This window comes from Nylanderia fulva, unplaced genomic scaffold (assembly GCF_048542155.1).
Source record: "Nylanderia fulva isolate GAGA-0341 unplaced genomic scaffold, ASM4854215v1 Scaffold15, whole genome shotgun sequence".
NCBI lineage: Eukaryota > Metazoa > Arthropoda > Insecta > Hymenoptera > Formicidae > Nylanderia > Nylanderia fulva.
The window spans coordinates 3,780,330-3,807,948 of NW_028189730.1; the positions used below are offsets into that span (position 1 = coordinate 3,780,330).

The following is a 27,619-nucleotide window of genomic DNA, read 5'->3' on the forward strand; positions in this document are numbered from 1 at the left end:
TATTCGGGAGAAGAGGGCATATTGCGTGGAGCGCATTAATATTTTTGATTATTTATTCCCGAAGGGGTGGCAAGGAGATCAACGGAATGAGCGACTCGAGAGAGAAAGAGAACGAGGAGTATCTCTGATTAGAAAACGCGGGTGTGGCTTGACGACAATGCTGTCTGGCTGTTAACATCTCGCTCACCCTCTTGAAAACCCCCTTCCGGGGTACTCTCCTTTATAACGGAGCGCCACCCCCTTCGCGACCGCCCCCTTGTCTTCGGAGGCCTCCCCAGCACGTAGACACCATAGTATGCGAGACGCGAGACTGAGAAAGCGAATGTCGGACGAGGCTTGGGGTGGTTATCGGGCGGAAAGGGTGGAAAAGGGGGCGAGTTTGCGCTACCGTCGTACAGTTTATTACGGGCTCGTCTTTATGATATTCCAACCTTCAAAAATGCATTAAGCGCGCATAAAGAGACCCGGAACAGCCTGCTCGAATATACGCCATCTTTCGTTCTCGTCTTCGTTTCTCTACCGTTTCCGGATGGCTCATCAAACTTTAAAGCGGATGGATCTGCTTTTCTTTCCAGGAGAATCGAAGCTCCCTCTGCTTAAAGCCAGTAAGGGCTTTGTTGTTCCTTTAGACTCGGACAAGTGAATTATTGACGAGTACGGAAATAAAAAAAAAAAACGCGACGTATTGCAGGAGAAGGGTGAATTAAACATTGATTTTATACAAAAATATATGTAAATTTTGAATTGATCTTGAAGAATAATAAAATTATATAATATATTTGAATTAATATATAATATTAAAGAATCGAATCTTGATTCATTTATTGAAATCTGAGCTGTTATTATTTAAGGATAATAATTTAAAGAGGGACGATTTCATCCCTCTCTCTCTCTCTCTCTCATGTTGTGTTCCAAAAAATGGAATATGAATTTCCTTTGGCTTGCGCAAAATTTTCGGGACGTAGAATAGCGAGAATTCTCGCAAGATCGATACACGCAGACATGATGGAATAAATAGAACGATCGGCGATGTATATGCGAGAGGAATTTGTAACATTACATGGGTGTTATGACGCGCTTTCCGCGATTATTACATTCACAATTATTTGCCCCGGTAATATAATTAATAGGTACGATGCCATTCCGCGATAATGCCGTTAATAAGTACGTAGGATTCCGTTGATTGAACGTTATAGAATGTAACCAAGCACACACGGTTGCATATTACTTCGCATCACGTGACGTTATACGATGTTATAAGCGACACGGTTATTAACGCGCCGCGTGAAATCAAATGAACAGTAATAAAGTATGCGTCAGCGTGCATTATCGCTCTTCCATTGTCTCCCCCATTGCGACCTCGCGTATCCCTCAGGGATTAAAAAAAAAAAAAATCAACCCGTTGCCTCTTCGCTCGTGAAAAAAAAAAAATTAATTTTTGAAACATGTTGATGTGATAAATATTTTTTTTTTTAATAGTAGGTATATTTTTATCTATTATTTTATTAATATTTTATATTATATAATATTTTATATTATTGTATATATTGTGTAAGGGGATTCTAAGCTAACCTAAGTTTCATTTCTGTTTTATCGACAAAATGTGAGATTAGATTCAGCTATAAATCTATTTATTGACTGTTTTTTACCCGAAATTAGAATGCTTCGTCATTTGTTAATATTAATACTTTAATTTGTACACGCAAAAAACACTTATCAATCTGTATAGTCTCATATATCTTGGTTACAGAATTATGAATTCTTAGAATTTTAAGAATTCATAATGTGAGGTTAGATTCAGCTATAAATCTATTTATTGACTGTATGGACTGTTTTTTACCCGAAATTAGAATGCTTCGTCATTTGTTAATATTAATACTTTAATTTGTACACGCAAAAAAAACTTATCAATCTGTATAGTCTCATATATCATTAATATTCTATTAAGTGATCCTAAACGTCCTTGAGAAGTCTGTGATTTCCGTCCTGTTTTATCGACAAAATGTGAGGTTAGATAAACTATAAATCTATTTATACAGATTGTTTTTTACCCGAAATTAGAACGCTTTGCTCGTTGTTAATATTAATACTTTAATTTGTACACGCGAAAAAGACTTATCAATCTGTATAGTCTCATCTATCTTGGTTACAAAATTATGAATTCTTAGAATTCTTAAAATTTATAATTCTGTAATCAAGATATATGAGGCTAGATTGATAAGTCTTTTTCTAATTTCGGACAAAAAACAAATTGTATAGCCAATAAATAGATTTATAGTTTATCTAACCTCACATTTTGTCGATAAAACAGGACGGAAATCACAGACTTCTCAAGGGCGTTTAGAACCAATTAATAGCGAAATTAAAGATTAACAAAGAATTTTTAAAGGAAGATTTTTAGAGATCGAAAAAAATTGCATCGCGGATGATAAAACGGGGATAAAATCCCTGCTCCTCCACCTCCGGTTCTGCTTGTCATGCGTTCGCTCCTGCGTTCAGCAGGACTTGACAAGCAGTCTCGCGGAAGCAGACGAAGCGCAAAACAAGAAACGAAAGCGAAATCCGGTCGATCGGATGTCCGGAAAATTACGTTCGAGGGAAATCGCGCTCTTAAGAGGGAAAAACGCGAGAGGGAGAGAACGAGAGAGGTAACGAAATGACGCGTATTTCGATTTCCTTTGAACTTTCCGCGGAACTGTGCGCGAACTCTCGTCCTTCACAGTCGCCCTCTTCTCTCTTTTCCTCCGTTCTTTCGCTGCCTTTGTCGCTTCGACGTTTTATTGCCCTCGCCCCTTCTCACTCCTTTTTAGAGATCCTCGCAGATTTTTCGCGGATCCTGGCAATCTTGTTCGGGAAGCAGCAGTTCGTCTTGACGAAAGTACTTCTTTTCCGGTGCGAAATCGTATAAGCGTGCGGGCGGAAATGCGTTTGTATAATATCAGATTTTTTTATGAAAGTAGAGGGCTCAGAATTTTCAATTCACAAAAATTTAATTCACAAATAAAAGAATGCATTGGTGAACATCGAGACTTTCTTTCTCTTCTTTAATTTTTTTTGTAATGCTTATAATTATTACTCTTATTTTAAATTCAAATTTCGAATAAAATAAATATAAATTTTGAATAAAATAGGATAATATACAAAGGATCTTTTCAGATATCGACTTTTTTTTATTTTTTCTTCGTAATTATTTTTTTAATTTTTTTTAGACAATTTTGAATAAAATAATATATGGTTGGAATTTTTTTTTTTAAATCGGGAAATTTTAAACGGACGATATTTCGCTCGCGAGTGAGAGAATTCTCGCATTTTTACTACAATCACTACTTTCCACCGTGCGGTTCTATTTTTCCTCGCCCACGTTCTTTCTCTCTTTCCTGCTCTAACGACCATGAGGGTCCTTCCTGCGGCGAGGTTGATGCGAATCAAGCGATTTTCCGAAAGATCTTACGAGATTTCGCGCGTTCTGGCGAGAAAGCACGCGTATGCGGAAAACCGCGAAGAAAATCCCTTCTCTCGTAATACAAACGCGAAAAATACGCGGAAGCACGTTTCGCCGAGTACATATCGTGTAAGGTACGTGTTAATTTTACCAGAGAGTTAAATTATTCGCGAAACTGCTTCTTTTAAATCACGTAACGCATAACTTTCGGATAAGATGAAAATTCGACGCCGCATCGGAGACGCTCGAACAACCGCTTTTTTCTCTATCTTTCATGATACGACCCGCACCTTACGTCGTACATATATATTCGTGGTACTCTTCTCATGTATAATGAAACGAAGAGGCAACATCATGGCTGAGTAGATTCGGGTCTTACAAATTTTCATTTGTTTGCATTATTTTTAAAAATAAACAGTATTTTTTCCTATAAGTACCTTAAAAAAAGCCAGTTACTTTCAAACATGGGCGTTTGCAGGATTTTTTCCAGGAAGGGACATAATTAATAAATGTTTTGTTTTTTATTTTTTCTTTCTGAATTTTTTGTTATTTTGTTATTTTCATTTTTTTTTTTTAATATTAAATATGGAAATGAATTCTAATATTTATTCAAAAGTAAATGCTTAATTTTTTTATCGATTCCGAGAGGGGCAGATTCGATATATGAAATATTACTTCTTATGAGTATTATTCGAGTTCTGTAAATTTTACGAGAATGTAAATTTAGAAAAATAAAAATGATTACACATTTATTAAAAAAAAAAAAAAAAAACAAAAATAAATATGAAATAATTTATAAAATAAAATAATAACACGTTTACAATATTTCTCTTAACACTTGAAATTAAATTTTATTTTATATCTCCTCAGAACAATTTTAATTTGCTTTATTAAATTTTCCTAAAAAATAAATTTAAACTTAAATATGATTTCTATTTTAATTTGATTTTCGTAGTTAGTTAATGTCACATGTCAGAAAACGAAACTTGATTATTGGATTCGAGTTGGATTTTTAAACATCGAGCTTGATCCCCATCTTTGATGATCGGGGTGGTTTTTGGCAAAAGAATTCCGGTCGCGGATAACTGGATTTCAGGGCGTTAGCAGTTTCCAGCGGTTTCCTTTAAGAATGGCCGATTATCACTCGACCCAGGAATGCATTTGAAATTTTATTTCTCGGCTCTGCGGATCCTCTTTTCTTCGCCTTAAGCGCGTTTACTTGCGCGTGACTAACACGTTTGGACGGACAAGCGTCGCGCTTGTTACAAATGGCTCTCTTTAGCTCTCTGATGTCAAAAAGTATTTTCTTTTAATATCCACGGAATAGAAAGGTCGCGCGTTTCAGCTGACGTAATCAAATTTACGCGAATTTACGGGAGAAATGCTGCGCAAATGCTTCGAGAAGCCTCTAATTGTGTATATTTATTTTAGGGATACATATATGGTTTCAAAACTATATATGTAACATATTGCATGTATTGTAATTATGGTCGGTCGTGTACTACACGTAATTCGATATTTCCTGAGAGATGGAATCACGATATATCAATTTTTCGCCGGGCGCAGAATTAAACGGGGAGTGTACTCTCGATCGATTAAATTCCCCCTTTTTTTTTTTGCAATAAAATAAACGAGAGAGCATTAATCACGTGATCCTATCATTTCGACATCACGCTACGTTTCCCGATGTTTCTGTCCCCTGGAGAAGAGCGCCGCGGCGTTTCTCGTCCTCCCGTTTGCCTCTTTTTAGGTGGAGGAAAGACCCGGGAGTGACATAAAGGGGCTTTTAACTCGAGCGTAATTTCCTTTTGATCGGAAATTCAATATTTTCTTACGCGGCCGCCGCGCCTTTCGCAGCACACGTTTGCCGCTTCCGGAACTTTCCGTTTCTCGATCTTCTTCTGAATTTGTGAGATTTGATTTTTTATTTTGAAATGATAGAAGGCACGTGGATCTAATATTTTTCGAAATACATGCTATTTTTATCGATTCGAGAAGGGCAGACGAAATGGAAATATGGTCTTATGCAGTATTATTCGAGTTCGTAATTTATACGAGAATGTAAATTTAGAAATAAAAATGCAATTCATGTGAAAAAACAACCAATAAATAAATATAATATTTATAAAATAAATAAAATCAGAATTTTCTTTCTCCTAACACAATGATTGAATTTTTTTTTAATACTCCTCTCATCAAATTTAAATTTGTTTCGATTATTGTTACGTAAATTGTTAAAAATAAATTATTCAAATGATCTAAATTTAATGTGATTTGTATAATAATGAAAATTTTATACATTTATTAAGAAAAAAACTTGATTATGAATAAATATCAACTGGATGTTTAAATGAGCTTATCCTCTTGAATGTTCGAGGTTTTTTGCAAAATTCCTGCGATACTGTATTAATTCAAATAGAGTTTTTAGCAGTTTCCATATTTCTGTTTCCTTTAAAACCGAATATACTCACCGGAATGCATTGAAATTTTATCTCGTCTGGGATCATATTGTCTTCGCCTTAAGCGCGTAACTTGCAGGTACAAAACGTTAGGAAATGACCGGTCGCCATTTTACAATTCTCTTTAGTCTCTGATGTCAAAATATTTCTGTTTTCCACGGAAATAGAAAGTGCGTTATGCTGACGTATCAATGTCTACCGAATACGGGATAAATCTGCGCAAGACTAGAAAAACCTCAATTGTCAATTCAATTTAGGGTTATAGATATGGTTTCAAACATTATGTAATAACAAGAGGCAATTGTAATAGGTCGGTGTAAGACACATAAATTCATATTGTCTCAACGAAGAATCACGATATTTCGAAATTTTGCCGGACGATAATTTAATGGGAAGTGTATCTCGATCGATTAAAATCACCCATTATTATTTAAGCATAACATTAACGAGGCATATAGAACACGATAATCCTAATATTTCGAACAATCACTATCTTTCAGCGAGTGTTTGTTCCTTGGGAGAAATCGCGACGTATCTAGTCCCCGATTGCCTTTAGGGAGTAAAACCGGGAGTGACATAAAGTTTTAACCCACGTATTCCTTTGATCGGTAAAATGACTTTCTTACGCTGTCCGGTTTCGTCAGCACACTTCCCCTTCATAACTTTAGTTTCATTATAAGAGAGATGATAGTAGCAACTCATTAGTGGGGAATCGAATGATAAGAGAGAGGCGACGCGTGATAATTTTAGTACGCAATGCCTGGAAGGTTGAACTCTCGAATAAGAAAAGGGAACTATCCGGTCGCATAATCGCGAGTGTATCGCGTTACACGAACTTTTGGCGGAATTGAAAAATTCTAATTACTCAAAACTCTTGATTATGATATTAATTAAATTTCGAAATTCAATTTCTCTTGTAACAATTTGATATTATTTTTTTAAAACGCTATCGTCTGTCCGTAAATTTGTTTTAGATATTGATTAGTGAATTGTTTTTAAATAAATGTATGTAAGTATAATTTAACATGTATTCAAATGTAATTTGAAAGAAACTAAAATTATTACATTTATATTAGACAAATATGAATATATGTTTAAATAATAACGCGACTATATATTTTAGGTAATTTTTATTTCTCCTAAATATTATTTACTTTATTAATTTATCTAAATATTTTAAATTAATTTTAGTTATTTAATTTAAATCTTCAATTTTATTTCTAGTTAATTAAATCTGTCAATCGTCAATTATGACAAGTTGCCGTGAATATAATCGCAGGACCGGTCGTTTATTGTATAACTTGGCAACATTATTTGATATAATTATTTTTTGTGGTAAAATAAAATATCGCTGAAAAAAGAACATTTCTGAAAAAAAAATGTACAAACTGCTTTGAAATCTGACACGTTCAGAATACTAAAAAAAATTGAAGCACGCGAGAGATAATTGGACAGATCGATAACAGCTCTTGCGCAATCATTGGCATTGAAAAACGAGTCTAGCATTAGCATAATAAATCTAGAAACTAGAAGCCAAACAGGAAATTGCGAGGCTCTCCAGGCACTCACTCGCGGTGTACGTAGACGAATTATGCGGACTGTCGAGAAGCGAGACAATCTCCAGAGCTCGGGATACTACCACCTACGGGTTATAAACTTATTCCCGGGCCTTCGTGACCGATCCCGCGAGATTTATGTCAGACGTATTAAAGTTTTCGTGTTAACGAAAAGAGGGAAGGTTTATAAGAGCTACCAGGAACGACGCCGGGCACAAGTTCAATTCTCGGCGCCGTCGTTTGCCTCGCTTTTGCCATGCGAGGGTTTGGCGGAAGCTAACCCCTGATTACGAAAAAAAAAAAAAAAAAAACGAATGGGCGTTTTCAATAGCTTTCGGTGCAAGGGGACTGTTAAATCCTGCACATTTTCGAGAATGGAATTGCGGTTTGAGTTACATCGGTATTTCCTCCGAAGTGTAATTTTGATAATTATTTTTGATAATTGGACACCAGATTTCTTTCCAACTTTTGTTTCCATAATTTTGTTGAAATATGATGATAACATAGGATCAAAGAAAGATGAAAAAAGAAATTTATATTATTTTAATATCCAAGATTGTATATAAGAATTTTTCCACAACTAATGATATGCTTAAAAAAATGCTGACCATGACTGTTTTACCGACTTTGAGTTCAAGGGCTTTTCTTTTTATTGGCTATACAGATTGAAAAATCCTTCTCCACAGTAAAGTACTGATAATAGTGAACGGGGAGCGCTGTAATTTTGTATAAAAAAACAATAAGAGTCAAAAAAATTACAGTTTTTTTATCGGCCTCTTGCATCAGCTCATAACAATACTTATTTAATACAAAAGTTTTGCAGTTTATTTGCGCACAAAATACGACACTCCCAATAAAGGTGACATGAAAGAATAATACAGAAGTAAAAAAAATGAGATTAAAAGCCTGTATCAAAAGAATTAAGGATTAAAAGCCTGAATTAATTATGTATGTATATTTGCGTGCGGAATCGATGTCGAGGCATAAAATTAGTTGCCAGACAGCGTTTCTCATTTATTATTAGCAGTACTTTTATTGCGGAGGATTTTTAAATCTGTATATTCAATAAAAAGTGAACCTAACCTAACTTAAAGTCGGTAAAACAGAACAACGGCAGCATTTTCTTAAGAGAATCCTAAACGCACATCATTTTTGCGTATCTTTTTCTTTTTATTAATTGAATAGAATAATAAATGCTTTTCCACGATTAAAATACATATATAGAGACAAAGCTTAAACCTATCGATTTTATGTTAAAAACAAAAAAATTTGTTAAATTAAATCGATGGAAAGATGGATAAATTAAGTTGTGACAATCTTTGTTATTTTTTTATTTTATCGAATGTTACATTTATTTATTTTATTCTTTTGTTACAGAAGGCCGCATTCTCGAGCTGCACTCACCTGACGGGGTCCACGAATGCTGGTTGAGAGCCGCTGACAGCACCGAGGCGAATGTCTGGTTCAATGCTTTGCACTCGGCGTTGGCAGCCCTCACCTTGAAAGCATTACGACTGGCCTCAGCACTTCCGGATCCGCAGCAGCTTCAGCACATCGGCTGGCTCGCGAGGAGACATTGTCTTCAGGTGAGAAAAGCTCCCGAACATTTACCAGAGAAAGTATGACGCCTCCTGACAAGCTTCCAACATAATGTTTCGCGATAATTCAGTCAAGAATACGAAGCAGTACTTTGTAGTACTGCTCTGACGTTAACAAAGTACTGTAATTCAACGAGGCGACCCCAATTCGCAATAATAGACTCACGCTAAAGATATTCATTTAACTGTCTCTTCAGATGCGACAAATAAAGCATACATATATATATATACCGCTCTGTCTTTGAGTTAAAGTGTTTAAATTCTAAGTTTTATGCCGGTGACGCTAAAATTAAATTTGTCATTATTTCGTGGAATAATAGATTTCCAACTTTACGAGTCTTCTCTAAACAGACACAAATGAAACTGAATGAAGTTAAACTTTTAACTGGAACTTTGCATTTGATTATTATTAATTTAATGTATCGTGACGTTTGTATGATTTTCGACTCGCCTTATTTTTAGCTGCTCTGTTTTATTTAATTTTCCGATCGAACTTATATGCTTGATAAAAAAAAAAAAAAAAAGAAAACGTGTACCTACCCATATATCAAAGCATAGATCTTTTCACACTTTGAACCAGGGATCCCCTTTCAGTTCTTTCATTCCCACCGGCATCGTACAGATTGAGAGTAATCTTCTTTTCGGCAGTTCGAACAAAGGGTTGACACACGGTGTCTGAGATAAGAAGTACCCGCATGGGAGAAACTGCAATTTACCGAAAATATTTTTCGCCGACATGCCACAGTTTGCATATAAATTCTGATTCCCCCACTCTTTTAATAATGGAAAATTTAACATTTAATTCTATCATTGAACAAAAAGGTACTTATGGCTATTCAAATTTAAATATTAAAAGTGACTTTTCTCCGTCCGAAACAGAATACAAAGGGTACATTCTAAAATATAAATGTTCGATGACTAGCAGCTACAAAACAATTGTCGCAGTGCAATTAATTTTAATAAAAGTGAACATTATGCATCGATACAGAAGGGTCAATAATTAATTTTACAAAATAAATAAATAGCCTGTATCTTCGATAATGTTGTGATTACAATTAGATGATTTTAAAATTAGCTAGATAAAGATGAGAGAATAATATGTAAATTCATCTTAGATAAGAGGATGGTTTTGTATTAAATATATCTAGATAAAAGATAAAATTATATGGTGATTCATCTAGATAATTTTCTAGATAATTTTTAAGACTGCTTATGTAAACACAGTTATAAAAAATTATTCATAAATTTTTATCGCTTACTGCTTAAGTTCTACTATTTAAGTATTTTTATGTGTTATGATTCTAAACCAAAATTATCTGAAAATTATTCTAGATAATTTAGTGAAGATAATGCTTTTTCCTCCATCTAAAATACAAATATAGATAATACATATTTTTATTATCAATATAAAGACAAGATAACGCCAAAGTTTTACCTAGATGAGCATCTATATAATTTTATTTAGATAACAGCAAACACTGTAGATAATACATATTTTTATGATCTATATAAAGATAAGATAACACCAAAGTTTCATCTAGATAATCATCTATATAATTGTATTTAGATAACAGCAAACACTGTAGCTAATACATATTTTTATGATCTATATAAAGATAAGATAACACCAAAGTTTCATCTAGATAATCACCTATATAATTTTATTTAGATAACAGCAAACACTGTAGATAATACATATTTCTATGATCTATATAAAGATAAGATAACACCAAAGTTTCATCTAGATAATCATCTATATAATTTTATTTAGATAACAGCAAACACTGTAGCTAATACATATTTTTATGATCTATATAAAGATAAGATAACACCAAAGTTTCATCTAGATAATCACCTATATAATTTTATTTAGATAACAGCAAACACTGTAGATAATACATATTTCTATGATCTATATAAAGATAAGATAATACCAAAGTTTCATCTAGATAATCATCTATATAATTTTATTTAGATAACAGCAAACACTGTAGCTAATACATATTTTTATGATCTATATAAAGATAAGATAACACCAAAGTTTCATCTAGATAATCATCTACATAATTTTATTTAGATAACAGCAAACACTGGAAGAGTCTTCGAAGCTATATTAATTATAGGTCCTAGGTTCATTTCTTCCAATTTAAATATTTAAATATGTAACCCATATCTCCAACAGCCCGTACAAAATTTCACAAACTCGAACCTCGTATTTACAAGAGCGAGGGAGAAAAGTGCGACGTCGAGATATACATTTCGTATCAGAGGCACCCAGTATGTAGCCCCAGGATATGGGATTTATTCAACGTCAACGTTATGAAGGAGAAGGCAATGTTACGGACCCACGTCAATCGACCTTCCTTGGTTGCGCGCGTCATATTGCCTGATTACTGTCGCGAACGTTCAAATCGGAGCAAGAGAGAGAGAGAGACGTCGACCGGTATTTAAGCAGCCGTGGGACGATTTTGGAGGAGGGCGACTGGCAATCAGGCGCGCTAATGCCAATCAATTATGTGCCCGGTAGCGGCGTGCCCTACGGCCCTCCTGCGGCGTCCTTGATGCTCGCCAGGGTCCTTTATCAACAAGGCAACATCCGGCTGGCCGCTGCATGAGTATTAGTTATCGATTCCCGTCGGTTACACGATCGGCGGATCGATAGCAGGCCTCGCCGCCTCGCGCGTTTACCTGCTGCGATCTCTGCGAGTGACACGGACGCTGGATGGAAGGGCGAGATGGAAGGCGGAGAGATGAGAAAGATCAACTGTCGCACCTCGGATATCCCTAGTGGCGATATTTAATTGGAAACTGCGGGATATAACGGCTCTCTCTCTGTCTCTCTTCCTCCGGTTCGCACGGTTTCGGGAATAAATATATGTATATATGGATGGTCGACGACGGCTGGAAATCACAATTTTATCGCGATCAGTCATCAGGTCTGATTAGACATTTGCGTTCAGAGGGTTTAATTTTGTGCGACAATATAATTTTTGGCCCTTTTATCATCTGTATGTAGTGTTTGCTGGTGTTTAAATAAAATTATGGAGATGGGGTCATCTTATCTTTATATAGATAATAAAATATATATTAAAAAGTATTATCTTTAATAAATTGTCTAGAATAATTTGTCCAGATCATTTTGGTTTAGAATCATAGCACATAAAAATAGTTAAATAGTATTTTTATTACATTTTTTTATAACTGTATTTACATAAGCAATCTTAAGAATAATATTATCTGAAAATTATCTAGATGAATTGTCATATAATTTTATTTTCTGTCTAGACATATTTAAAATAAAATCATTTTTATCTTATCTAACAAGAAGATAAATTTATATTATTTCACACACATCAATCGCATTATATACATACACAGGGCAAACCGTATAAATATTGTCCCCATTATACAGAGTACCCCAGAATTACGTATTACACGTTAATGGGAGATTCCTGAGGCGATTTAGAGACGATTTTTCCTCAGCGGAAATATCGAGAAAAGTTATCATTTTTTTAATGTTCTCAATTTTTGAAATCATGTATCTTTGTAAAAGTAAACTTTATCTGAAATTAACTAAAACATGTAGCTTTATTAATAATTTATTTTTACAAGGTTTATATTCCAGTAAAATTAGACTTGAAAAGGGCAAAACTTCATAAATTTAAGATCAAGCTGAATTAATTTCATCCAGGGCGTTTTTTATGGGGGGTAAATTTTAGTTTTTTGCCATTATCTCGAAAACTATAAATTTTTCGAGAAAAATAGTTATTATCAAAATTGTAGTCATAAAATTTCCTACAAAAAAAGGTCGTTATACTTTTTTCGTGGAATTAATCGTTTCGAACATGTAGAGCGAATTAAGTCTGAAAGAGAAAATGTGCACACTACTATAGACATATAACGAACTGTAGACATTGCAACATTACCGCACGTTTCACTCAAAAACGATTAGTTGTACAAAAAAAAGTATAATGACTTTTTTTATAGAGAATTTTATGAGCTATAATTTTGATAATAACTATTTTTCTCGAGAAATTGATAGTTTTCGAGATAATGGCAAAAAGATAAAATTTACTTCTCATAATTAAGGGTACTTTTCAGGATTTCATTAGAACATCGAAATAAAGGTCTTGCTTGATTCTAATTTTTATGAAGCCAAAGTCTAATTTTACTAGACTATTAGTTTACAAAAAAGCTTTCACTCGTTCATAACTCTCAAATTATTGGTGCTTGGACATTTTTGCTAAGGAAAAATCGTCTCCAAATCGCCTGAGGAACCTCCCATTAACGCGTGATGAGGTAGAATCTGGAACACTCTGTATAGATCTCCGATATTTACATTTTCGCCTGAATCGGATCCGAAATGCTCGCGCTAGTAGCTCTGGCGCATTATTCATTAGCGTATCCTAGTATAGAATATATCGATCGCTAATCTACGAGCTCGTGGATGGATCGCGCGCGGCCATGTCATTTAATTAACGATCCGCGATGGAGGGGTATTTAAGTGACGCTGATCGTTGATCCAACCGAAGAGAGAGATGGAGATAGAGCGGGAACGCAACGTTTATGGATTTCGCGTGACGCCCCGTTAATCAACTGGCCGTTGAACGAGTTGTATCATTATTTAGCGAGCACCTCGTAAAGCTGGATATTGCGTTTTATGAACAGCGGCCTCTGAAAATGTGCGCAAAAGCGTGAAAGCGCCCGATCATCGCGCGCCGCGTTTTCATAACTGGAACAAAACTGTTGTGAAAAATACACCCTCCCTGAAAAAAACCGCCTCGCAGCGAAAAACAGCGTCGCGCATAGTTTGCACCCCCTTTCCGTTTATCCCGGCTTCTGTCATCCTGTTTAATGTCGTCGCGCTGCTACGTCGCGCTCAAATCGTCGATTTATTTTATTTGTCGTTGAGTGTAATCGATTTCCGGCTAGTTTCCACTCTCTGTCGACGATTTTCGTGCCTGTCGGTCATGTTAGCCGATTATAGTAGTTATCCCTACCTGTTGGAGTATACATAGTTGCTGAAATGTACGTAACGTACTCTGATCGTCTAGTCGTTTCAGTCTCTCTTTTTTTTTTTTTTTTTTTTTTTATTCAGGGTTGATACCTTGATTGTTGCAGTTGTAGCAATTCAATATCGCACATGCACAATTTTTCTTTGTAATATTATTACATTTTTTTTAGCGAGAAATACAATGATTTGTGTAGAAAATACATTTTTTTTAATAATTGTGAGAAATTTTTTTTACAAAGCATTCGCAGACACAAGTTAATTAATAATATAGTACAGCTTATAATATTATATAATATATATGTATTTAATTTACCACAAAACATTTGTAACACAATATAATGTTACGCGATACATTATTCCGAGCCGAAAATATATTCGCCTGTAAAATGACATTTTTTCCATTATTTTTTTGCATAGTTTAGCAACTTTACGGACACATCCTCTCTCTCTCTCTCTCTCTCTCTCTCTCTAGAGAGGACGTGATACCCCGAGGACGAAGGCTCCCACTTTACTCCGTTCCACTCCGTTTTACGATTTGGAAAACATTGTTCGGAAATCGATTGTTTGGCGATTGGCTCGCGTGTAAGCACAGGGGGGTCGGTTCTTTGTCGGAAGGAAACGAAATGCGACATCCTGCCCCGGGTCGGCGATTTGTACAAGAGGCGTGACGCAAATACGAGTCACGACGGCTGAGGCCAGAGGGTAAGGGCAAGCCGATAAATCCAACAAGTTCACATATTGAAACGGTCGACGCCACCGGAAGTAACGCCCGGGGAGTAGGCGAATGGCGGAATGCCGCTTTTCCCTTAATCTCGTATATACGACCGCAATAAAGTGTCAATCTCGGGAGAGAAAGAAAGAGAGAGAGAGATAGAGAGAGAAAGAGACAGAGGGATGCGTACGTACGTACGGGATACCGGCGCAGCCAGTAGTGACGTAGATCTGCGCTTTCTCTCAAATTGTGATTCACGGCGTGCAAGTGCTCGCTGCTATCTAAATAAATAGTATATTGTGTATCAAATGCGGAAAGTTGACAATTGGTCACGAGTGCGGAGGATGGACCCCACACGAGTGAACAATTGTCAATCCGCACGTGATACACATACTATTTTGTATTACAAGTGCAGGCAAAGTGGCTTTGTGCGCGTTTTCTGTGCGCGAGGTGGCCGATCGCACGCCGCCATCTTACGGCGGCACGGTGCGAGAATAGCCGTGTCGCCGCTAGATGGCGGCGTGGAAAATCGGCCGCTTTCCGCACAGAAAACACGCACACAAAGTGCCACATTGCCTGCACGTGTAATACAAAATATATAGATGCTCATCTAGATAAAACTTTGCCGTCATCTTATCTTTATATAGATAATAAAAATGTGTATTTTTTATATCTGCATATATCTTATTGATCGATGAAAAAAAGTATTATCTTTACTAAATTATCTAGAATAATTTTCAGATAATTTTGGTTTAGAATCGTAGCACACTAAGATACTTAAATAATAGAACTTAAGCAGTAAGCGATAAACATTTATGAATAATTTTTTATAACTGTGTTTACATAAGCAATCTTAAAAATTATTATTTGGAAAATGAATCTATGTATAGATAATAAAAATATGTATTATCTATATCTGCATCTGTTAGATGAAAAAAAAGTATTATCTTTACTAAATTATCTAGAATGATTTTAAAAATACTTAAATAGTGGAACTTAAGCAGTAAACGATAAAAATTTATAAATAAAAATATAAATACATATTTTCATAATTTACATTTTTTTATAACTATGTTTAGATAAGCAATCTTAAAAATAATATTATCTAAAAATTCTCTAAATGAATCGCCATATAATTTTATTTTATCTAGATATACTTATTTAAAACAAAATTATCTTCATCTTATCTAAAATGAATTTACATATTTTTATCTCATCTTTATCCAGCTAATTTTAAAATCATCTAAGCACAACACTGACGGCGTGAGAGACCTATATGGAATCGAGAGACGAAGATTAAGCGAAATTGAAATCACGAGAACACCGAGAAGATACGAGACTTGTGGCTGGTTTCTTTAGAATGGATTAAGCCTACCTATAATCCACGGCCACCCACCTTCTAATCCTAAGATCTAACCCGAACCTAAACCTTAATCCTGACCCTTAGCTAACCAGTTTCCTGTCTACAGAATGGAGATTATCGTTTTCCAATCTTGAGTAGTTGGAGACGAGGATTTGAAAATGTCTCATTTTCTTTTAAAATGATATTTTTTTTCACAGTATATACACGAAGAAAATTACTAATTCTAACTCGAATCTAAATCTGACGTTAGCTAATCAGTTTCTCATCTACAAAATAAAAATTATCATTTTCAAATTTTCACCAGCTAGACACGAAAAAGAGATATTTTTTTCAAAATAATATTTCCAGATTATATACGTATATGGTATATACAGAGTTTGCTGTTATCTAAATAAATATAGATGACCATCTAGATACAATTTTGGCGTCATTTTATTTTTATATAGATAATAAAAATATGTATTATTTTATTAAATTATCTAGAATAATGTTTAGATATTTTAGTTTAGAGTTAGAGCATAAAAATACTTATAAATATTTTTATTAAATAGTAGTTTATTAAGTAGAACTTAAATAGTAAGCGATATTATAAAAACTTAGAAATAAAAATATAAATATGTTTTCATATCCTTTTCACAATTTACATTTTTTTTTATACTTGTTCTTACATAAGCGGTTTTAAAATAATATTATCTGAAAGTTATCTAGATCCTTTATTCATAGATTTAAAACAATTTATCTTTCTTTTATTTAAGCTAAATTTACACATTTTTGTCTCATCTCTATCTAGCTAATTTTATAATCATCTAAGCACAACACTGTATGTATGTGATGAAAAAAAAATGTTAATCTGATGTTAGCTTTCTGTCTATAAAATAACAATTAATGCTTTTTTTTCTCAATCTTTATTAGTTCAACAGGAAGATGTTCCTTTTTTTTAAAATGACATTTGAAAGTCAGTATATACACGCGCGATGAAAAAATCCCCGAAACTATGATTAAAGATCGAGTCAAAAGTCGTCGTTGAATAGCCTGCAATTAGCCTGTCATTCGTAACGACTTTTCTTTTCAACAACCGTCCGCGCGCGCAAAAAAAAAAAAAAAAAAAAAAAAGAGAGAAAGAGAGAGATCGACTAGAGGGGAACAAATAGCGGGAATACATCGAACGCGCAAAAAGCGTTAAAATTCCACATCAAAGTGCATCGATGGCGTCGATTAATTTTGTCGTGCCGTGTCTGCCCGCTCGCGATAAACGTATTTTCATGGAATTTCGGCACTTTCCGAGGAATAGCGCGACGAGCCATTATAATTTCCATGAAAATCGACCGGACGCCCGCCGGAGGGAGAGATCGACGATCGCTTTATTTTCGGGCGCGCAATCCCGCCCGGATATAAATTCGTCCCCCAATCATACTGCAATTTCTGTTTACTCAGTTCTTACGCGCGCGGCCCTGTTTTCGGCACATTGACAGAAGCGTATTTAATTGTCGCGTTTTTATCGAAAGAGTGACCGAGGGAGGGCCTGTGAAGAGTTACACACGATATATATTAATTTAATATATAAATATTGATAACGACGAGAGAACGCATATTTTGCACGATAATTTCATTATGTCGAGAAGACAGTAATTATTTGTAAAATTATATTACGGATAAGAGCGCATGCTAAAAAATGTATATTATATAATCTCTCTTTGCGCGGTTATTACGTTATATATAGATATTTATCGCAAAGGGGAGAAATATACTGTTGAAACGAATATTATATGTATATACAATTTATTGTTATTATTTCGCGCCGCTCACATGTATAGTTTTATTGTCGCCGGATCTCTTTCAAACACACGGAATATGGCGACGTGAAGCTTGGAAGCAATTTATTCGCGTATTTCCCGGCGAGTGTGTTGCCCGTTGGATTAAATCTGAGGCCGAGCGGGCATTAAATTAGCCGTTGAAAATTAACGGTACGGCATTTAAGTATATTTTAATTAATCCGAGCATAGTACGAGGCGGCGCCGGCGCCTTGCATATTTTTTCACTAACTCGGAGTTAATGTAATTGGGCAAAACTTAAAGCACGCCCCTCTCAATTAACCCCCTTCTTCCTCCCCCGGACAATAAAGCGTTGCGCTCTTTGTTAATGCCTTTCCATTCGTAGTCAAATGTAAAATTAAGCGCCCTCGGGGGATAAATAAAAAAGGAAAAAGAAGCTTTCTCTTCTGATACTGGCGCGTCAGAGCGACGCGAGAGAGAGAGAGAGAGAGAGAGAGAAGATATCGAGGCCGCCATTCGTTATCCCGGAAATCACCGGCGAACCTGCTGGAAATTCACGAGAAAATTCCTTAGTGATAAGTTTCCTTAGACGAAGGCGCGTCTTGTCGTCATTTACAATTTTACCCTCCATTCTTGACGACGAATGTCCGCCATTTTTTTCACGGCAATGATAAATGATGATGACGACGAAACAGTTATATATATATATATATATATATATATATATATGTGACATACTGATAAGACGACTTTTTCTAATTTTGAATATTTATTCGCAAAGGGAGAGTCCCTTTAATCCCTTTCTCGATGACCTAAACTTTAAATATTAAGGGGATCCTAAACGTCCCCTTTAAGAAGTCTGTTGTTTTTTCTGTTTTATCGACAAAATGTGAGGTTAGATAAGCTTTAAATTTATTTATTGGCTATACAGATTGTTTTTTACCCGAAATTAGAGATCATACATCTTGATTACAGAATTATGAATGCTTAGAATTCATAATTCTAAACATCCTTGAAAAGTTTGTCATTTATTCCCTGTTTTATCGACAAAATGTGAGGTTAGATAAGTTATAAATCTATTTATTGGCTATATAGATTGTTTTTTACCTGAAATTAGAGATCATACATCTTGATTACAGAATTATGAATGCTTAGAATTCATAATTCTAAACATCCTGGAAAAGTCTGTCATTTTTTTCCTGTTTTATCGATAAAATGTGAGGTTAGATAAACTATACATCTATTTATTGGCTATACAGATTGTTTTTTATCCGAAATTAGAGATCATACATCTTGATTACAGAATTATGAATGCTTAGAATTCATAATTCTAAACATCCTGGAAAAGTCTGTCATTTTTTTCTTGTTTTATCGACAAAATGTGAGGTTAGATAAACTATACATCTATTTATGAGCTATTCTCGTTTACTAGGCTTCCAAATTGAAATCTAAACATTCACTTATATTCCTTTATCCAATGCCAAATCCGCCCTGGTCTAATTTCAGGTAAAAACAATCCGTATAGCTAATAAATAGATTTATAGTTTATCTAACCTCACATTTTGTCGATAAAACAGAAAAAAAACAACAGACTTCTCAAGAATGTTTAAGACCTCCTTAAATATTAAAAATGTTTTTTCTCCGCCAGCAGCTGTTTTTTCCCCAGCAATTGCTCTATATAAGAAAGTTATTACAAGTGTCAGAAACACGCAGTCCCGGAGGTATCGATAATGATGAAAGGATGAAAAATTATGTTATTGACAGAAGGGTAACATTTCGGATGAAAATACACATTTATATACGATGGGATTCGATTCCCTTCTTCTTCGCAAGCCAGATAATAGTATTGTAAAGGGCGACTATAAACTTACCCCTGTCGGTGTCCCTCTCTTTCGCCGCTCTTCCTTTTTCATTCCCTCTGCCATCTCTCTCCCTCTTTCTTCCTTATCGAGAAAAGTCCTCCGTCCTCCCGGCCAACCGGAAATAGTTTCAGAGGTCAAGAAGAATAGGACTTAGTGAGAGGAATGCAGAATCAGCATCACAGTCGAGGGAAGAGAGCCAGAGTAAGGGTACTTTAAGCCGGGCCAGGCTTTTCCGATCGCTCAAGCCCGCCAATCGGACGGCTTCGTCCGGCCGCCGGTATTTATTCGGCGTGCCTTTCCCTCGGGGGAGAAAGGGAGGGGGAGAGCTAACCGCTATTTTAACCCTCTGGACCGCCCGTGCCACATCCGATCCCTCTTTCCCTCGATCGCTCCTCCGTGTGTTTCTCTCGACCGAAAGTGCCGTGGGGAGGCGTCCGACTGTTCAAATACACCTTATGTGTGCATCCACACGCACGACATCGCCACCAGAGGTGATTCGACGTGAGGGTCGAAATCTGACATCAGTTGGATTAATTTTACTTTCGAACGCGAGAGGTGACAGGGATGTGCTTTATTTTATATTTATCGCCACAATTATGAAACATCGAGATTTAATATATTTATTTATATTTGCTGAGATATTGATATCTTTGTAATGATAAGAAAAAATATATTACTAAAATATAGACACTAAATGTTAAACATGTTAAAAATATTAAAAATATTAAGCGATAGGTGCCAATTTTGTTTCTATATGTACTTCAATCGTGGAAAAGCATTTATTATTCTACACCCCTTAAAATAATTAAGGGGTCAAAAAAATTGTCCAAAAATAAGCAAACTTTGAATAGTTGTAACTTTGTTTCGAAAAATGATAATTTAAATTTTAAAATAGAATTTTAAAGTTTGAAATCTCTACTTTCGAAAGATCATAGCTTTTTTCATTTTCTTCAATTCTGATATTTTTTACATACCGAAAACGATGAACATAACAAAATGGAAATTTGTTTCTCATTTTGTAGACATGTCGCATAGACAAGAAAATTTGAAAAAAATTTTTGACATTTTCACGTTAAAGTCTGAGGTTTTCCCTGCAAAATCGTTTTTTTAAATTCAAATTCCGGTCTTTCCTTATCAAGTTATTGCAAATTGAAGAGAAAATGTCATTTTCACTTTAATCGTTCATAACTTTGTTAAAAATCATCGTACAGGAATTTTAAAAACGCTTTCTTAAAGCTGAATCTTTGTTCTATAGTATGATATAAAGATCGAATTTTTTTTAACTTCTTAACTTTTTACAAATAAGTGAAAATGAGCGAAGAAATTCGCGAATTTTCTCCTTTTTGTTTAAACTTTAAAAAAAAGTTACGTAAAGTGACTAAAAAATTTTTGTGCTTGCTAGTATCTCCAACTTGACAAAAAATCACACCGTGCCTATTTTTTTGAACAATCTTTTTTGATCTCTTAATTATTTAAGAGAAGTGTATTAAACTAATAAAAAAAAAGGGTGCGCAAATATGATATTTTATCAATAAAACAGCATTAGGATCCCCGAGTTGGTATACATAAAATAAATTTTCAAGCTATCCGCGTCAATCCATCAAGTACCAAAAAATTATTGCAATTTTCACATCGAGTATCTTCCAAATATGTACACATATGAATCAGAAATTCGCGATTCTTTCAAAATAAGTGCCACTTCCGGCACCGAGTGTCGAACTCTTTGCCCTTCGATTATTCGATTCCTGAAAGCTCCTTCATACATGGCGCACCCTGCAAAACCCGCGGACTGCATCGAGGGGTTCGTTATTAATTAGAACGCGAGCCACTATCGGTCCTCAAACACAGACGCCGATGTTCTCTGCCCATAATCTTCCCTCGGACCTTCCTCTCACCCTTTCTCCACCTTTCTCTCCCTCTCTCTCTCTCCCTCTGCAGTTCACTCTTCTGCAATGTCCATCTCACTTGCGCGGAAGTGGATAGTGCATCAGCAATGCTAAGCAAACTGCGGCTGGAACGACGGATCAAGAGACGATCGTGTACGTGTTCGTTTGCCAGCTTCAGCTGTGCGTGTGCGTACGTGTGTCAATATCCGTGCAAGTGTATCTACGCGATGGTGGATAGATAGATAGATAGATAGGGGATGTGGGATTGGCACTTTTGCGTTTGTGTGTACGGTGGATACGAGATGTGCTACGGCGAGGTCTGATCCTCCACCGAGAGTTTTAAGTGACATAACAGAGTCAGAGTACACTGTGTTGTCTAAATAATCGTCGATATTCTCCATTGTGTTTCCCTTTATCATATTCTCGATATACATTAAATGTATAGAATGTATTTCTTGAGGAAACAAACAATTGCGCGCAAAACTGTTTCCATCTGTCTATTCGAGGGTGAAAATAGATGGAAAAAAAATTATTTATCCCGATTTATTCAAATTCGACGGGAAACAACGTCGACGATTCGCATTCGGCAATCAAATTCGAGTCGGAGAAGCGAACGAAGTAAAATCTCCGGAGAAAATCTCCGTCTGCTTGCAATTTTAATGCAAGGTCTCATTTCCGTCGTACCCAATTAAGGCGTAATTGAATTGCCAAGGAAAATTAATTTGTCGGTTATGTCCTGACGGTCGCACGCGCGCAGGTCCACCGGTCCTAATGTTTTCAGCAATTATGCGTAAATTCGAGTAAACAACCGCGGTCGCCGCGTTATTAAGCGATTGTCAATTAAGAAATAATTTTCCTTCTCGGCGACGCGACGCTCTGAAATTTCTCGGGCAACGAAATCGGTTTCACTCATCTCCTATCTTTCATACTTTTCTATAATTTATTTCCAAGTGTATTCTTACGGCGAAATGACATCGTGCAAGTTTCCATATTTCTGATTAAATCATTTCTGAAAATTTATTATTATAATTTCATTATATCCTTTTTCTTTTTAAAATCTAATCTCTATTATTTCAATCTCCGATCTTTCTCTGCATCTCAAAGTTATTTAATACAACTATTTCTAATCTTTTTTAATTTATATTAAGTCGTAAAAAAGTACACAATTACAAATACAAGATGGATGCAGACTAAAAAGAGTCAAGCGCAGAAATTAGGTGCAACAAGCTTGTTGTGAAATATTTTTCTATTTAATTATTCTATTAATTATTATTTCGGCTTATGTGTCCTGACTTTATAAGTAATATACAAAACAGTACCTATTTAAAGGAGTAAATCTGTTAAAGATGATCCAAAGAGAGAGACTGAAACCATCAATTATAGAGAAGTATTAACTGAGAATTATATGACAAGTTTTTCTAATTTAATTTAACTTAATCCTTCTGCTAATAAACGAGTATTCAAAGCAACTTTAAATATTAAAAATGTGTAGAAACTTTTCTCCATCGGATACAAAATACAAGAGACCTTTATATTTGAAAACCTTCTAAAATAAAAAAAATGTTCGATGTCCAGCAGCAGTTATAAAAAAAATAACAAATAATAAACAGTTGGCAAAAAAGTGAAAAATTATGGATCGACATAAGGGTTAAATATATTTTCGATCCTTAGACCCATAAGCATTGCAACCAACACATTAACGTTATGTAAGCGTTTGAACCTTAACGTTATAATTTAATCAAACGTTATAATATACCATTCATTGAGGCTTATTTAATAAAGTTTTAAAAGATTGCGAATTTAATTGGGCACATCAATATTCTCTGTGCACTAAAAAATATAAAGACTCACAATTCTTCGAGTGATACAAGTCTTTGGATTTTTACTGTTCTCATCGTTAAAGGAACAATCCATTTGGCAGGTTAACAAACGAAAAACGTTTGTTAAACGTTTACATAACGTTAAATGTGTTAGTAGGGACAGAAACATTGAAAACATTCCTGAAACAAGAGTTAAGTTAAGCCCCACCAACACATTAACGTTATGTAAGCGTTTCAGAAACGTTCAAACCTTAATGTTCATGAAACATGTGAATGCCCATCTAATCAAACGTTATAATATACCATTCATTGAGGCTTATTTAACAAAGTTTTAAAAGATTGCGAATTTAATTGGGCACATCAATATTCTCTGTGCACTAAAAAATATAAAGACTCACAATTCTTCGAGTTGATACAAGTCTTTGGATTTTTACTGTTCTACACGGACGTTCTCATCGTTAAAGGAATAATCCATTTGGCAGGTTAACAAACGAAAAACGTTTGTTAAACGTTTACATAACGTTAAATGTGTTAGTGAGGACAGAAAAATTGAAAACATTTCTGAAACAAGAGTTAAGTTAGGCCCCACCAACACATTAACGTTATGTAAGCGTTTCAGAAACGTTCAAACCTTAATGTTCATGAAACATGTGAATGTCCATCTAATCAAACGTTATAATATACCATTCATTGAGGCTTATTTAATAAAGTTTTAAAAGATTGCGAATTTAATTGGGCACATCAATATTCTCTGTGCACTAAAAAATATAAAGACTCCCAATTCTTCGAGTGATACAAGTCTTTGGATTTTTACTGTTCTCATCGTTAAAGGAATAATCCATTTGGCAGGTTAACAAACGAAAAACGTTTGTTAAACGTTTACATAACGTTAAATGTGTTAGTAGGGACAGAAACATTGAAAACATTCCTGAAACAAGAGTTAAGTTAGGCCCCACCAACACATTAACGTTATGTAAGCGTTTCAGAAACGTTCAAACCTTAATGTTCATGAAACATGTGAATGCCCCATCTAATAAAACGTTATAATATACCATTCATTGAGGCTTATTTAATAAAGTTTTAAAAGATTGCGAATTTAATTGGGCACATCAATATTCTCTGTGCACTAAAAAATATAAAGACTCACAATTCTTCGAGTGATACAAGTCTTTGGATTTTTACTGTTCTACACGGACGTTCTCATCGTTAAAGGAATAATCCATTTGGCAGGTTAACAAACGAAAAACGTTTGTTAAACGTTTACATAACGTTAAATGTGTTGGTGAGGATGTTGGCAGAAAAATTGAAAACATTATTGGAACAAGGTTACGTTAGGTTAGGGTTCCTTCGTGTTCAATCGAGAATTCGAGAGAAACAGAAGGGTTCAACGATAGGAGAATATTGCGCCTGGACCTGGCGGGCGAGATTTTATTTTCCATATCCGCCAGTCGTAGGTTCCCCTTTAAAGGTATATCTATTCTCCGTGTAAATACACGGACAGGCGACTTTAAGAACGATATCGTAACGTTTCCACTCGCTTGCGCGGAAGCGTCTCGTCGAGCCGGCTAACACCGGCTCCTCCTCGCGTTCACCCTTCTCTCGTGTACCAAGTGAGAGATATACCTCCTAATGTGCTTTCCATTAGGGTCGCCGTCGCGAGGGGATGTAACGACGGATATACAGGATGATCGCATCATCGCGAGATAATGGTTATAACTACGGGAGCGAGAGTGTACGCGCATGGTTAAAAAAAAAGAAAAGCCGACGTTCTTCGCAGCCTCGCCACGGGATAAAACTGCGAGCGCTTTATCTCTCGTTATGTTTTGATTTCATTCGTTACGCTGTTTTACGAAAACACGCGTATGCTTTCTAGCGGTTTTTACAAAATGAGAGGAGGGAGCGAATATATAGTTAAAAAATGTTAGTATCTCTCGTGAGAGAAAGAGGAGTAGCAGAGGAGTTGATGATAATGAATTAATTTGGTAACGGTGGGGATAAATAAATTTTATTTCTAAACTTCCTGTGAATTATATATATGAAACGATTTTTTTTCTTTATTAATAAGAGAACCTCGCGAACTCGAACATTTTTATTTTGATGAAACTTTACACACATGTGGGGATAGATAAATTTATTTCAATTGTAACTCAAAATTCTAAGGAATAAAACTATACGTTCATATATTTGTTTTTTCATATATCTCGAAAATTATCAAAAATGGTTTATAAAAAAGTTTGATGGTAAGAAATTTTATTTGACTATTTTAATAATATTTAAAAAAATTTTTTAATTCTTGAAAAAATATTTTAAATAAAATTTTTTATATGTAGATCAGCTTTATGTTTTTTCTTCCGATACATCTCGAAATTTATTAAAAATGTTTTATACAACAGTTTGATGGAACTCTATTTAACTATTATTTTAATATTTTGAAAAAATATTTGTTTTTAATAAAAAAAAAAAAAAATATTTTAAATAAAATTTGTTTATACATATATAAAATTTTCTATTATTGGCTAAACGTCTAGAGAAGCACGAAGTTTCGAGATAGCAGGATTCTAAAATTTAAGATTTCTCACTGCGTAAACACAAATGCGGTTTGTACGATACTTACGACGTTCCAGCAGCAAGCCATCCTATTTTAAGCCGATTTTGGAGAATCGCGACATTTACGGATACGCTATGCTACCCTCCGACAATCGCGCATTCCCTCGCTTCTCTCGCTCTCAGTTTGCGCGCAATTTGAGTTTGAACACGCGCTTGAGTTTTGTCGTCCGTCTCGTGTTCGCGCAACTCCATTATTTTCAGCGCTCCGGAGGTATCTCTTTCGCAGTTATCGCAGTTGCGTTTTAGGTAGAAACAACTGTGTTCTACGAATAACTTTGTTGTGGAATAAAAAAAAAAAATGCTAAAATTTTCGCAAATAGAATTTTCGCAACTTAATATACATGTAGTTGAAATATTATATTTTGATATCTAACAAGGGAACCTCGCAAAAACCCCAAAATCCCGAATTTGTTTGTTGAAACTTTACACACACATAGGAGGGATAAATAGACAAATTCATAAATAATTATAACGGGTAAAAAATACTCGAGATATTAAAAAATATTTTACACAAAAGTTTGATGATAATAATATCCTTATTTAACCACATTAAGGAGATGCTGACCATAATAAATATGTTTTATCGATCGAAAAAGTGAAATTAGATATTTATTGGTTATACGGATTTTTATTCTTGAAATTATGATGTTCTCTCCCCGCATTTGTTAATATTAATACTTTAATTGTGCAAAAGGATTTATCAATTAATAATTTCAAGAATAAATAATCCGTATAGCCAATAAATAGACTTATAGTGGAATCTAACCTCATCTTTTCGATCCATAAAAATTATGAGTTGAAGTGCTTATATTGTGATCGATATACAGATTGATAAATAATTTTGCACAATTAAAGTATTAATATTAACAAATGGGTAGCGTCATAATTTTAAGAATAAACAATCCGTATAGTTAATAAATAGATTTATAGTCGAATCTAACCTCACTTTTTCGATCGATAAAACATATTTGGTCAGCATCTCCTTATAATAATATTGAAGAAAAAACTTTTTTTCTATAAAGTACTCAGTAAGCAAAAAATCATTACTACAACGTTATTGTTGCTGTCAAGTATGTAGTTTTTAACAATGTATGCAACATCATTATGAACAAACTTTGACATTGATCTAGAGGTTTCAGTAATGTTGAAATTAACGTTTTTAAAATATTTTATTAATATTTTGAGAGCATTATGTTATTAAATAATATTTTTAAAACATTTATAAAACATCAGTTAAAACATTTTTTAGAATATTTATTAATAATATTTTAAACATATTTATACAACATTATATCATAACGTTTGAAAAATTTATATAAAATCAACATTATAAAATGTTGATTAAATATTTCTGTTGATTAAATATTACTGGGTACCACATAAAAAAAAATTGAAATTTTTGGCCAAGTTTCCTTCCAAGTTTCTAAGTTAATTTCAGTTCCGAAAGCTAATTTGGCAAAGTGCGGAAAAATCGAAATATACGTCGGCTTATATAAATCGTAATAGGATCGAGAAGAGAGATTAGATA

General features: G+C 34.6%; 1 protein-coding gene across 4 annotated transcripts in view; it reads left to right on the top strand.

Moving 5' to 3' along the window:
* Syn1 (Syntrophin-like 1) overlaps positions 1-27,619 on the top strand; it is a 343,519-nt gene that overhangs the window by 279,428 nt on the left and 36,472 nt on the right. For 3 of the 4 annotated variants that reach the window (XM_029318791.2, XM_029318792.2, XM_085480547.1), the window contains exon 5: positions 8,835-9,043. In XM_029318791.2, the coding sequence (XP_029174624.1) occupies positions 8,835-9,043 (209 nt within the window). The remainder of the gene's footprint in view (positions 1-8,834; positions 9,044-27,619) is intronic. The other variant, XM_029318793.2, reaches the window with a different exon arrangement.